General features: G+C 41.8%; 8 protein-coding genes across 8 annotated transcripts; 5 read left to right on the top strand and 3 right to left on the bottom strand.

Moving 5' to 3' along the window:
* Positions 1 to 40: 40 nt before the first annotated feature.
* GPB1 (Gpb1p) lies at positions 41 to 2,500 on the top strand (the record flags this gene model as incomplete). The annotated part of the gene is made up of 1 exon (XM_018131855.1): positions 41 to 2,500. One exon carries the CDS (start codon positions 41 to 43, stop codon positions 2,498 to 2,500), a length of 2,460 nt encoding a protein of 819 aa, XP_017987567.1.
* Positions 2,501 to 3,095: 595 nt separating this feature from the next.
* On the top strand, positions 3,096 to 4,907 carry MRS6 (GTPase-activating protein MRS6; the record flags this gene model as incomplete). The annotated part of the gene is made up of 1 exon (XM_018131856.1): positions 3,096 to 4,907. One exon carries the CDS (start codon positions 3,096 to 3,098, stop codon positions 4,905 to 4,907), a length of 1,812 nt encoding a protein of 603 aa, XP_017987566.1.
* Positions 4,908 to 5,285: 378 nt separating this feature from the next.
* RPS12 (40S ribosomal protein eS12) lies at positions 5,286 to 5,720 on the top strand (the record flags this gene model as incomplete). The annotated part of the gene is made up of 1 exon (XM_018131857.1): positions 5,286 to 5,720. The coding sequence occupies one exon, from the start codon at positions 5,286 to 5,288 to the stop codon at positions 5,718 to 5,720; it is 435 nt and encodes a 144-aa protein (XP_017987565.1).
* Positions 5,721 to 5,814: 94 nt separating this feature from the next.
* On the bottom strand, positions 5,815 to 6,969 carry RAD17 (Rad17p; the record flags this gene model as incomplete). The annotated part of the gene is made up of 1 exon (XM_018131858.1): positions 5,815 to 6,969. One exon carries the CDS (start codon positions 6,967 to 6,969, stop codon positions 5,815 to 5,817), a length of 1,155 nt encoding a protein of 384 aa, XP_017987564.1.
* A 70-nt stretch (positions 6,970 to 7,039) lies between these two features.
* PEX22 (ubiquitin-protein transferase activating protein PEX22) lies at positions 7,040 to 7,543 on the top strand (the record flags this gene model as incomplete). The annotated part of the gene is made up of 1 exon (XM_018131859.1): positions 7,040 to 7,543. One exon carries the CDS (start codon positions 7,040 to 7,042, stop codon positions 7,541 to 7,543), a length of 504 nt encoding a protein of 167 aa, XP_017987563.1.
* Positions 7,544 to 7,603: 60 nt separating this feature from the next.
* SCP1 (Scp1p) lies at positions 7,604 to 8,227 on the bottom strand (the record flags this gene model as incomplete). Its single annotated transcript, XM_018131860.1, has 1 exon — positions 7,604 to 8,227. The coding sequence occupies one exon, from the start codon at positions 8,225 to 8,227 to the stop codon at positions 7,604 to 7,606; it is 624 nt and encodes a 207-aa protein (XP_017987562.1).
* A 270-nt stretch (positions 8,228 to 8,497) lies between these two features.
* ACS1 (acetate--CoA ligase 1) lies at positions 8,498 to 10,636 on the bottom strand (the record flags this gene model as incomplete). Its single annotated transcript, XM_018131861.1, has 1 exon — positions 8,498 to 10,636. The coding sequence occupies one exon, from the start codon at positions 10,634 to 10,636 to the stop codon at positions 8,498 to 8,500; it is 2,139 nt and encodes a 712-aa protein (XP_017987561.1).
* Positions 10,637 to 11,341: 705 nt separating this feature from the next.
* AW171_hschr42459 (transient receptor potential ion channel family protein) lies at positions 11,342 to 13,840 on the top strand (the record flags this gene model as incomplete). Its single annotated transcript, XM_018131862.1, has 1 exon — positions 11,342 to 13,840. One exon carries the CDS (start codon positions 11,342 to 11,344, stop codon positions 13,838 to 13,840), a length of 2,499 nt encoding a protein of 832 aa, XP_017987560.1.
* Positions 13,841 to 14,103: the final 263 nt, after the last annotated feature.

Genomic DNA, 14,103 nt, shown 5'->3' with positions numbered 1-14,103 from the left:
TTCGGTCAATTAATTTTGCTTGGCAGTTAATCTCCTAGAAATGGAAAAGTTTGCTTCTAATACTTTTAGTGCTAACAATTCGCAAGAGTTATGGGACGAACAACAAAGTAGAAATGGCCACATTGGAAGACATAATGATAACCAAAATGATATTGGCTGTAGTCAGTATTTATCAGAAGAAGAACGTAGCAAATATAAACACCAATATACTGCACCTAAAATTTCGTCGCACTATATATCAACAGTTGCGAACACTCGATATAAAGAAGCCCCAGGAGCGAAAAGAATAAGAAACGAAGCAAAGCTGAAAAAGTATTATAGACTGAAAAATGTATCAATCTATCCATCAGGAACTACTTTCAGCACATCCGATAGTGTTGGTGATGCACCAACGGGGTCACAATTAAGTTCCGACATCGAAGGGTCTTTCATGCCTAGGAAATCTGTTGGTTTAGAACAAAGGCAAAGACAACAGGTGCCACATTGGGCACAAAAAGGGGAAGATTCTGGGAGGTTTGATATATTTGATAATTTCGAAAATGAAGGACAGCCGGACGTTCTGGAGTCCATGATGTCTTATCTTAATTACCACGATAAACTCTCTACAGTAGTTAGAGATACCGACTATCAATTTAGCCGGAATATGATGTGGGTACCGAAGGTTGATGATGTACGCAAGGATGGTAGTAAGAGTGCCGAGTCTGATCTAGTTCAGCGTCTGTATAGAGCCGAGCATCAGAGTACCGATGAAAGTCCTCCTGGAGAGGCAACAACTGAAAATAGTTCAACCGAAGACATTTCAAATCAAAACTTGTTTTGTGGAACTGCTGTTAATATACCAATTTTTGGAGATACAAAGCTCCCTTGTCTTGTGTATCATAGTGTTGTGGAATTGAAAAACATCATGTATTTATTCGGAGGTTTACAACCCTGCTACCAATCCAATGAGGAGGCTCCTAACTTGGACGATTTCCATGTTGATGGGATAGAAAATATTCCACCGCCTATAAATCCTGCGTTCTTGAACAATCCTGCAATGATTGCGAACAAAAGTCTTTATGTATTTTCGTGCAATAGGTTTACGTTGAAGAGACCTAAATTATCAGGCCAAATACCTCCCCCTTTACTCTGTGCTAAGACGACAAAGCTTACAGACCGATATTTATTCCATTATGGGGGATTCGAGATTTGGAATGATACTATAATAGAGGAAGAGACCGGTCAGTACTACCTAAAGAGAAGGTTGTTCCCAAACAGCGCTGCTTATATACTGGATACGCAAGTTTTCAAGTTTGTGAAAATTGAGCTCGTAAGCCAGCAAACCAGATTTTTGACGCTTAGACCTACGATTGCGAGGTTTGGTCATGCACAGGTTTCACTGAAGCTGAATTCAACTAATGGCGCGGCAAAGACCGGTGAAAATGACGAAGGTAAAAGTAGTGCCAGCTCAATAAAAACAGGAACCGCCTCGTATTTTAGTTCAACTGATGACTCTTTACACGGTCAGGGTTCAGACAATGGACAAAACAAATCATCGAATAGTGCTAACTCACAGATATTCACGGTGATACTAATGGGCGGCTATGGTCAGACGAATGATAACACTTTTCAGGCACTTAATGATTTATGGAAGATAGACTTATGCGTTGTATCTCGCGGTAAACGAGGTTATTTTAAATTCGCGGACACTGCCATAGCTACCTTAATAGCGAAACCGTCCGACCCAGACAAAAAGTGGCCCGCAGCAAGGGGGTTCATGGCAGCCTGCATATCCGAAACCAAACCTATGAGTAACATACCACTTATAGAAGGGCTACTGCAAGAAATAAAGGAGATTAGCAACTTAGAGCCTGCCCAGAGTGAAAATGAGAGCCAACCCGCATTCAGCGGCGTTCCCTTCGGACATAAGAACTGGAAACCATCTGCCACTCCTGAGACAGAAAAGTCCCAGAAAAACACAAATGACTGTACTGCTCCATGCCTGGTCATCCATGGTGGGTCGAATCATAACAGCGCCTACGGCGATATGTGGTGGTTCGACTTCGAGGACGAAAAGTGGTCCCAACTACCCTTATATGTTAAAAACAGTAAATCAAAAGAAAAATCAATTGCATATCTTCCACTGGTAGGGCATACGATTCTCCAACTTAGGGATACTTTTCACTTCTTAGGAGGACTTCACCAAAGCGATATCGATAAGTTATACAAAGGAGGACAAGCACCTCCAATAAAAAACGAGGGCATACAGTGTAAAGTTGAGAACACAGCGGCCATATTAGACCTTTCGAGCATGCTACTGAAGGGCCTAATCTTCAACAAAGCCAACCCTAATATTTTCAGACAGCACTTAAAAGTTACAGCAACCACCGCAATATACGCTCAAACTCATATTTGGCTAATTGGGGGTGCTTCAATGTCTACAGAGGATGACTGTGAGCAACAACTACGTGGCAGTATTAGTGAGCTTGTCGCACCCTTAGCGGAAGGTGACATTAATTAATCTTCAATCCACAGTATTAATGAGAAGTACCAGGGCTACACAACTAACTAAACAGCATATATAACCACACTCCTGCAACTGTAGTATCTAGTTAACTTGGAGAACGCATTACTAGATAACCGCGCTGTGTTACCCTCCATTATTTTAAGAGTCATCTCTGATTCAATTTTTCACCGCGATTACACAACATTGATGAATTACGAAAAATTTTAAAAAAAATTTCTGTATATGCGTTGCCCTAACAATAACTTAAAATAAAGGGAAGCTTGGATCAGATTTAAAATAGGAATTACAAACCTAATTCAACACGCTTGTGAGTTGGACGCCTGTCACGTATGCTAGAAGAGGACTAAGTGTATCGTTTTAGAGATAAAGGCAATAAAAAAAACGAGATTCTAGAGTAAGTACTAGAAATATATGGCGAACACATCATCACTAGACTTTTCAATTACTAGGGCAATCGGGTTTAAAGGTTTTATTAAACGTAGGCTACAATAAGAAACATATCAAGAACAATTTTTTTTTCGCTCGTTCATTTTCAGGCTTGTTAAAACAGGTTTTTCAGTTACTAGATTAGAAGAAGCAACCTTGTACTATGAATAATACAGAAAGGCGGGTATCTATGGCGGAAAGGAGGCCCTCCTCCATTTTGACGACAGAGCATAATAAGTCAGGTATGATTGTGCCGCACTTAGCGGGATTAGAGGACCCTTTGCCTGAAACTACGCCGGAGAAGGTAGATGTTGTAATTGTTGGTACTGGGCTTGTGGAGTCGATTTTGGCTGCCGCGCTATCTTGGCAGGGATCATCAGTGCTTCACGTGGATAGTAATAGCTACTACGGTGATTCCAGTGCGACTTTGACTATTGATCAATTAAAGAACTGGGTAGCTAAAGTGAATAATAATGAATATAGTGGCTGTTACCAAGATGCGAGATTATATGTTTCAAGTATGGTAAGTCCTCAGGGTAGCTACTCGTCGAGAGACTTTGGTATCGACCTATCTCCTAAGATTTTGTTTGCAAAATCGGATCTTTTATCCATTCTAACCAAGTCGAGAGTACACCATTACCTTGAGTTCCGGTCTTTGTCAGATTTCCATACCTATGAAAATGACAACTTTGAGAAACTGAACAACTCGAAGCAGGAGATATTTACTGACCCTACGCTGCCCTTAATGACTAAGCGGAATTTGATGAGATTTATAAAGTTCGTACTGGATTGGGAAACTCAACCGGAGTTATGGGAGCCCTTTGTAGACAAACCCTTGTCTGAATTTCTAGAAAAGAAGTTCAAGTTGGAAAAGCCACACATATCCGAATTAATTTTTTCGATCGGGCTTTGTTATACTTACGATGTTACAACTCCAAATGGCTTGCAGAGAATCCGCCGGTATTTGACTAGTTTCGATGTATACGGCCCGTTCCCAGTGTTATATTCTAAGTATGGTGGGCCAGGAGAAATCGCACAGGGATTCTGCAGGTCTGCTGCGGTTGCAGGTGCGACATACAAGCTACAGCATAAACTGGTGTCTTTCGATCCCACTTCAAAGGTTGCTACTTTCCAAGACGGCTCGCGAGCTCTAGTAACAGAAAAAGTCGTCATATCCCCTACCCAACGTCCTGAAAACAGTAAAAATCTGCCACCACAACCATACGAAGTTCAACACCTGACCTGTGTTGTCGAAAAAGACTGTGCAGAATGGTTCGGGGAAAACAGACACGCTGCAATTGTGGTGTTCCCACCTTCTTCATTGAAGACTAATAACAAGGTTGCTGTCCAGGTTTTAATACAATCGTCTGGAAGTGAGACATGCCCTAACGGTACTTGTGTGTGGTATTTAACCACAACAGAAACTGGTAAACAGGGTGAGCTAGACCTTGATGCCACTCTGGAAGCTATGGAAGCAAGCATTATTAGAGAGTCTTCAGATATACCCCACAAGGCAGACGTCTTTGAAATGACTCCAACTGGCCAGTATATTGTCAATTCTGTGAAATTGGGACAATCCTTCATCGAGAATGCCCCTCAGGAGAGGTTGCATTTCCTCGTTAAACTATATTACAGGCAGTTTACTTCAACATCTCCCTTCAACGTTGTTCACCCTTCATTATTCAATTTTCAAACTTCTGAGAAATACGAAGTCGGTGCATCCGATAATGGTATCTTGTACACTGCAATGCCCTCTGGAGAGATATCCTACGATGAAGCTATTACAGCAGCTAAGGTACTATACGATAAGATCGTTGGAAGTGACGACGACTTCTTTGATATTGATTTCGAAGATGAAGAGGACCAGGAAATCTCTGGCAAAGTTTACAATGAATCGGCCATCACTGACGATGACGACGAAGCTGATATACTGGACGCAGAAGTCGTTGAGTTCGCAGGCGAAATGGAAATATGAAGATCGCGCCAAAAGTTTCTCCGCAATAATATAGATTATCTAGGCGTGAGCCGCAAAGGTAAATCCACTAAATTAAATAATGAATTATCTACAAAGTTACGTGATTCTCTGGTGTTTTTGTATGTACTGTACCACCGGTCTTGAATGAGTCGGAATGACTACCACCCGTACATTACAAAATAAACCCACACACCTGAACTCCTTACGAAACGAAATCTGGAAGATTATTATCACGCCCAACGAATATCACGTCGCCTGTATAGTGAAAAATAAAGTCAACTCATCAGTTTCAACTGGTTACTGGCTGATGTATCTTACTTCTAGTCCCTTTTCCCCACGGAGCAGTATCACTGTCGAAGAAGTCACTAGGTTTAAAAAATGTCTGACGTAGAAGAAGTCCAACAAGTTGTTGTCGAACAACAAGAAGTTACCATTGAAGACGCTTTGAAGGTTGTCTTGAGAACCGCTTTGATTCACGATGGTTTGGCCAGAGGTTTGAGAGAATCTGCTAAGGCTTTGTCCAGAGGTGAAGCCCAATTGGTTGTTTTGGTTGATTCCGTTACCGAGGACAACATTATCAAGTTAATTGAAGGTTTGACCAACGAAGCTGCTGCTTTCAGAGAGGACAAGGCTCCAATTCCATTGATCAAGGTCGCTGACGCTAAGCAATTAGGTGAGTGGGCCGGTTTGGGTAAGATCGACCGTGAAGGTAACGCCAGAAAGGTCGTTGGTGCTTCCGTTGTTGTTGTCAAGAGCTGGGGTGCTGAAACCTCCGAGAGAGAGATCATCTTGGACCACTTCTCTCAACAATAAACGATATAAAGGGCCGGAATGTTTTTACAACCGTGTACGTACATTAATAATGTATAAATATCTATTACTTTAATTACCGTTGGGAGTATCCCGTCTAGAAGAACAGAGGTATATCCATTGTTGGTACAGGGTTGTAGGAGTCATTAGCGTTCTGTTCTGAAGGGAAGTTCACTGGCTCTGTAAGACCGAGAATATTGCCCTTACTTTGCTCTGTTGGAGCATTGAAAGCGCTTTGCATCGGCTGCTCGGTTGTTGAGAAAGGCTTTTGCACAGTTGACTCTGACATTAACATTTGTATATCTTTTATATCAGTGTCCAGTGCTGTAGCCTTTTCCAACACAGAAACTTCCACAAATATGCTTGGATAATCTACCGTTTGCTCAGAAGTGTCGGCTTTTGAGTGAATTTTATTTGGAATCAACATATCGTTGGCTTGGCTTAGTATGTTAATGGTCAGCAGCCCATGGACATCTTTCCGAATGAGCGCTTTACTAGCAATCTTTGTACTCAATCGCAGCTTATCGATTGTATTGAAGTCAAACAATCCTATAACAGGAGACTCGTGTACTATGGTTTTAGAATCATTATTATATACTTCTAGCTTTTCCAGTATCGATCTCTCAGCTGGTAACATTATCTTGGAAAACCCCAGCTGACTCTTCGATAGTAATGCAAATATAGGACGAGAACGAGTGCTTGTCATTGCATATAAATAGCATTCCTTGCAACCAATTTCTTTTAAATCCTTTAAAGCTGAATACAGGACATCACCCTTTATAATGCATTCAAACTCAAGACTTTCCCTATCCAGTACCAGACCGGTATTATCAACATCACTGATGAAATACGTGCTGTATTCAGCCCTTTCAGTAATCAAACTATCTTCCACTATTAGAATAAAGGGCGTTCCCTCTCCATTGTGGGATAAAGTGCACTCAACAATGTCATCATTACTTCGATTACTAGCTATGCTTAGACTTTCAAATATATGATTTATCTTTATTGACAGTTTAGTGAAAGCATCGGGATTATCAATGGCTGGATTATAACAGTAATGTTGGAATAAATCCTTCGATAAAAACAATTGAATCTTGCTAGAATGGTAGTTTTCACGAACAAAGGACAATCCATCTTTATCGATTGTAACCAAAACGTCGTCCTTTTGTCCAAAAGGCATCAAACAGTTTAAAGTTGACGTAATATGATCCAGATGGATAGAGGTTGCTGAAAACAGCGACGATTGCTCCATAATAATGGCTCTTTATATGTCTTTATATTTGTCGATGCGCTTTTTTCATTATCATCAATAATGACATGCGATGATTTTTAATGTTGTGAAAATACCTTTTACCATTAAGTATACTATAGAAGCAAACACGAAGATATCCTATATGGCTAGTCATACTAGAAGAGCCTTGTTTTCGCGGAATGCTACGCTATTAGCAGCAGGTCTCGCAATAGTAGGGGCATTTGTCGCTTACTCGTGTTCTCAGGCTAAATCAAAGCAAGAGGAACAACCTAAATCCGACGAATATCGGGGTTCAAAATGCATAATATTAACTCCAAGAGTTAGAGAAGTGATCAATTTGAAGTCCATTCTTAAAACAAATGCAGTGGTATTGTTACCTCCAGGTGTGCTACTTCACGAAGAAGATATAGACGAGGGGAATTCTTACAAAGTCATACCTTGTGACTCATGGAAAGGTGTATGGGCATGTGTTCGTCACCTACGGTTTGACAGCTTGTTGCTGAATTCAAATAGTATTCCAGATACTATTCCACATGACATAGCGAGATATGTTAGCCAAATGGTTGAACTTTGACCAGTTATCACTATTAGTTATAGTATAAAAGCCTTCTTTTATTGTGTGAATGCGCGTTAGTTATCGTTGTATGGTACGGACAAAACCCCAACGGTGTCGACACGTCATATAATCCAATACTGAGAATGCAGCCATAAATGCTCTACATCTAGGAAGTGTCCACCCAAAGATAGTCGTTCTGGCGGTTTTACGAGTTTCAACCGGCTCCCTAGGTTTCTTCTTAGCCACACGGCGCCGCCCTATAACAGGAAATTTCTCTGGGTGCTTTTGATTAGCATATCTAGACAATGAAATTAGAGCTAAATAGACACTAGAGGGATCATTTCCCTCATACAAGTCAATTGTTCGGAAAACTTCATCTTCACGGACACCATATGATAGCATGAAATCAAGGAAGAGACTAATTTGCTCCATTTGGACAAAAGGCTTTTTAGAGCGTTTCCATTTAATGTGATTAGGGATACCGGTATCTTCTTCATGTAATTCATTTGCTAAACGACAAAGTACAACACCGTCTCGTAATGCTTCTAATAATGGACCTTCTGGTGCCTCTTCGTTGAGTACAGAGAATATCCAAATTTTTATTTCTTCGATTCCGTCAGGACCAAATTTACTATTTCTCAAAGCCTTAAGGTCATCGTCGAGTTTGGTAACATCTGCCTTCAACACATTATGATTATCCATTATGGTATTCGTTTAGTTATTGGTGCGTAATTATGTGGTCTGTACTTTGAGGCATTAGCTTAAAAATATATGGCAACAAAGAATCCGCTATATTCCTAAAAGGGCGCGTCTGACGCCAGGTATAAAATTTATAAATAATGACATGTATATATCGCAATAAAACCAAGCGCTAATCCGGTTCACGGGAATTGGACAAGCAATGTAATGAATAATTTGCTGCTATTATAAAATGTTTACTTTATGCCGAACGGGCACCCAGAAAAGGGTCGATTAGTGCAACTTTACAGAGTCGATCAAATGCTTGACAATACCTGGGTTGGATAGTGTAGATACATCACCTAATTGATCAGCTTCGCCAGCCAAGATTTTTCTGAGAATACGTCTCATAATCTTACCTGATCTAGTCTTAGGTAAATCATCAACTAGTATTATTAACTTAGGAGCGGCAAATGGACCAATGTCCTTGCGTACCATAAGGAGTAACTGTCTTTTCATTTCCTGCAGCTCTCTCTCAGTTGCAATAGACCAGTTACTCTTCTGTTTTAGCATGACGAAGGCTGCAATTGCTTGGCCTGTCAAGTCGTCAGCATACCCAACTACGGCACACTCAGAGACCATCTCATTCTGAAGAATGGCGGCCTCAATCTCAGCGGTGGAGAGACGGTGTCCTGAAACATTTACTACATCGTCCACCCGACCTAATATCCAAATGTATCCATCCTGGTCACGCGTTGCACCATCACCAGTGAAATAGTAGCCTGGGTAGGGTTTTAGGTATGTTTCCCTGTATCGTTCGTAGTTGTTCCAGATGGTCCTTGCAAAAGATGGCCATGGACGCTTGACTACCAACACACCCTCCACAAATGGGCCTTCTAACTCCTTTCCTGTTTGAGGGTCAAGAATTGCAATATCTATACCGAAAAAGGGGAACGAAGATGAACCAGGCTTCGTGGGTGTCCCGCCTCCAGCCATAGGTGTTATCAAGTGCGAGCCTGATTCAGTTTGCCAGTATGTATCTATGACAGGAATTTCGCTTTTACCAATAACTTCATAGTACCATTGCCAAACTTCGGCAGCAATTGGTTCTCCCACTGAACCTAGACACCGTAGACTTCTTAAAGAATAACCCTCTGTATATCCATCTCCAGCACGCTTCAACAAACGCAACGCTGTAGGGGCAACATAAAATTGCGTCACTTTGTAGGTATCAATAATATCCCAATATCTAGAGAATGTGGGATATGAAGGGGTACCTTCGAAGACAACTGTAGTACTGCCACTAAGCAACGGGCCGTACACTACATATGTGTGGCCAGTGATCCACCCGATGTCCCCAGCGGTAAAGATGATGTCCTGCTTCCGTACATCAAAACTATATTGCATAGTTAGATAGGCCTGGAGCAAATAGCCTGCCGTTGAGTGCTGCAAGCCCTTTGGAGCTCCCGTAGACCCAGAAGTGTATAGTAAAAACAAGGGATGCTCAGAGTCTACGGGTACGCAAGGGCAGTATGGCTTGTATTTGGCAACCTCACTATCCCAATCCAAATCTCTTTCGGCATTATAGATTACTTCAGGGTTACGCGTCCGCTTGTACACCAAAACGTGCCTCACGTGAGGGGTCTCCTTCACTGCATCGTCAACAAACCGTTTAGTCTCGATTACCTTCCCACCACGCTTAGATTCATCCGTCGTAATCACCACCTGGGAATTAGCGTCGATAATCCTATCGCGTAGCGAGTTGGAGGAAAACCCAGCAAAAACAACAGAATGTATAGCGCCGATCCTCGTTATCGCTAATAGCGTGATAATCGCCTGTGGGATCATAGGCATGTAGACCGCAACAGTATCGCCCTTCTTCACACCCATAGAAACCTGCAAAACCTGCGCAACCCTGCACACCTCGGCAAGCAACTGACGGTACGTCAACACATAGCCCTGGCCGGTCTCATCGCCTTCGTAGATGATCGCAGGCTTGTCAGGCGTGGCCATCACGTGACGATCCACCATGTTGTAGCACGCATTCAACTGCCCGTTCGTGAACCACACGTTGTTGTCGAACGATGGCAACCCGTTTGCACCCTTCAAGTACACCTCGTCAAACGGCCGGAACCAATCAAGGAGGTCACGTGCCTGGCGCCCGAAGAACGCCTCCGGATTCTCCAGCGACTCCCTGTACGCGGCAAGGTACTCGTGAAAGTTCTGCAACCGCGGCTTGTATTGCGCCGCCAATTCCTTTGATAACCGCCCCGTTATAGGCCCCTGCTCGACAGCAGCCACGGAAGTCAAATACGTATGTTTGGAATCAGACGATCCTTCGATATGCTGCACATGCCCATGGCCATTACCCGCACCATTGCCATTTCTACCGCCTGCTATTCCCTTTTGAACCCTGTTCATATCCGTGACCATATTTGCCTACGCCCTTCAACTGACTGCCGTTATATAATTCCAATCTATTTGAATCTTGCGCACTTAACCTTATATAGAGTTCAAAAGATTGTCACTCATTGCACCAAATCCCAACAATCTGGAACTGATACCACTCCACCCTTATTTTCCACCATTATTAAACCCACAAACTACTATGTAAATTCCGTAGCCACAAAACTTGGCCAAGAAAATCTCCAAGGGCGTGGGGTAAACTCCGGCCATGGCTTTCCATTCTTCGTATATCGTATTAACAGCTCTTAATCATTAACTCCTGGTATCATGTCTATGGCTTTTTCAAACAATAACTCCAATATTTTTGGGTAAGTTTTTCTTTAGCGCATATCGCGCCGTTTAATGAGAAAGTTAGAAACTCTCCGTGAAAAACGACAGTTTATGTCCTTACAGGGAGTTCGATGGATATGCTTTTTATAGCATACCAGCAACGGAAAAACTCCATCATGTTTCTGATGATTTTTTTTACTACTGCGCCTGGATATAATTGCTTAGAAGGGGCGAAGTATTGATAAAGATAATACCGAAAGTAAAAGACTACGGTCGAGAAAAGTAACAGTCCCAAATATCGAAAGTTACGGTTAATTTTTTGGCGATAGACTTTATGGATTTTAATATATACTTCGGGCTGTCTTGAAATTACGAAGAAACTACAAGGGACGGTATAGCAACATGCATAATATCTTTGTTGGTTTGGGTGCGGTGCTATGGGTTCTACTCAGTGTAATATTAGGTGTTGAGGGTGCGGATGACCGTCATATGAAGATATCTTCGTTGTTGACATGTATGCAAAATTCGCAGTTTCAGTCTACGAAGTTTGATGTAAAGTTTAGTCCTGAGACAAACAAGGTTAATTTTGTTATTGACGCGAGAACGACCCTAACCGATGAAATTGTTGCGGAAGTTGATTTAATAGCATATGGGGTGGTTGCTTTGAGACGGCAGATTGATTTTTGTAATGCAGGAATCCAAGCTTTGTGTCAGCCGAAGGTCGGTAGGATTGACATTAATTCGTCATATACGTTGTCCGAAAGTATCACGAAAATGATTCCATCGGTGGTGTATTCTATACCGGATTTGGATGCTCAGGTGAGAGTGAAAGTATACGCCAAGAATGATATGCAGACTCAGTTGGCGTGTGTACAGGCGGTTTTATCGAACGATAAGACTGTTCAAACGCGGTATGCATCCTGGCCGATAGCTGCTATTGCGGGTATTGGTGTTTTGACGTCAGGAGCAGTGTCTATTGCTGGACACTCCACTACGGCGGCGCACATTGCTTCAAATTCTATTTCTTTGTTTATTTACTTTCAAAACTTGGCTATTACGTCTATGATGGGAGTGGCGAGCGTACCGCCTATTGCCGGCGCTTGGCTACAAAATTTCCAGTGGTCAATGGGGATCATCCGGTTTCCCCTGATGCAGAAATTTTTTACCTGGTATGTCAGGTCTACAGGAGGAACTCCGGTGGTCGTCCATGACAACAGAAATTTGCTATCCATCTCCGTACAAAAGAGAATGGTGAAAAGAGCACTAGCTTCTGGAGCACGCAGTATCTACGATTCGCTGTCAAACATTGGCTCCTTTATAGCTAATCCTGTTAGCAAGCTTACACTTTCCTCAGCAGAAGATGTCAATTTTGAGAATACCCTTACAGATAAAGACCTGTATACAACTAATGAGCGTGATCCCGACAGCTACATCAACAAGATTCTAGTTTTGCACGGTATTCAAAGAGTTGCCTTCAAGGCGGGCATAGAATTATCCAACGTGTTTTTGACAGGTATTGCATTCCTTGTTTTATTTGTCGTTGCTATTGTCGTGTGTTTGGTCCTCTTTAAAATAATTGTCGAACTGCTTACGAAAGCAAGAATAATTAAAGAACATTCTAAATTTGTCGAATATAAGAGAAGCTGGGGCAGCATCATCAAAGGAACCTTATTCAGAATCGCGATCATTGCATTCCCCCAGGTTTCACTTTTGGCAATATGGGAATTTACGCAGACAGATTCTCCCGCAGTTGTCGTTGACGCTGTCGTGATATTCGCGGTAATAGCAATAGTCCTGTTATATGGTGCATTTAGGGTCATTTCTAGAGGCAGAGAATCTACTAGGCTCTACAAGACGCCTGCATACATGCTGTTTGGTGATTCAAACTTTCTGAACAGATTTGGATTTTTGTATGTGCAATTCAAAGCAGACAAGTACTGGTGGCTGATACCTCTGTTAACTTATTCCTTCTTGCGGTCTTTGACCATTGCGGTCCTTCAGAATCATGGTAAAGTTCAAGCGCCACTAGTTTTCGTTATTGAGATTGTCTACTTTGTTGCTATTTGTGTTATGAAACCTTATTTGGATAAACGTACGAATGCATTCAACATTGTTATCCACTTAATCAACTTGCTCAACTCCATCTTTTTCGTGTTCTTCTCCAACTTGTTTAAGCAGCCTCCTATTGTATCTAGTATAATGGCAGTCGTGCTATTCATACTAAATGCAGTTTTTGCTCTTTTCCTGTTGATCTTCACAATCGTGACATGCGCGTTAGCCCTAGTACACAGAAACCCTGACGCTCGCTACCAGCCAATGAAAGATGATCGGGTCTCCTTCATTCCAAAGGTTGGTTACGGAAAAGCTGAGAAGAACCTTAGAGACTTAAGTAGAACGGTGTTGAGCTCGAGTGATACGGATACAGAGAAGAAACTACGCGAAGATTCGCTATTACCTTCTCCAGCTGCAAAAGCTAGAGGTTTAATGGACGATGACTACGATGATTCTAGCGCTTTAGGTAGCCAGTCCGTTGGACCACGTTCAATTACCGGGTCATCAAGCTTTGCTGATCCAAATGCTTTCCGTAACTCACCTTCCTACCACAAAGTACCTACTGCACCAAGCACTGGCTCAGATAGCAGAACGGCTTCGAATAGACAAGTATACAACGGAGCTCTGCGGAGGCCAGAAGATCCGTTCCACACAAATACGGCATTCCGTCAAGATCATAATGTACAAAATAACAATCCTTACGAGGGGTTTATAAATAATGCAGGTCCTTACGGTAACAAAGCTAATAACAGCACGAATTCTTTCCAGTTTGCCAACAATCCAAACAATTCGTCACATACTGATTTTAATTCTGGGACATCAAATACGAAGAATCCACAGTATATCTAGATGCCATGGATAGCATATTTCATCATCTATATTCTGTCTATTCAAGGCTTTTTTTCTAGCGTGTTGCCGTTTGCATTACTACCGCGTTGAGCGTTGCTAGTACAATGTATAGCAGTGATATCAAGAAACATTCAAATTATAAATTTTTTACAAGGTTATTATTATTATATTATTATTATATTATTTACAGTTTAAAAGTAAATAGGAGTAGAACTAAAGGACACTATTGTTTATTATTAAGACCCCAATTCTTAACACATCAG

The sequence above is a fragment of the Eremothecium sinecaudum genome, chromosome IV (genome assembly GCF_001548555.1).
Source record: "Eremothecium sinecaudum strain ATCC 58844 chromosome IV, complete sequence".
NCBI lineage: Eukaryota > Fungi > Ascomycota > Saccharomycetes > Saccharomycetales > Saccharomycetaceae > Eremothecium > Eremothecium sinecaudum.
The sequence above is the reverse complement of the archived record's forward strand: the minus strand, read 5'-3'. Positions and strand labels throughout refer to the sequence as shown.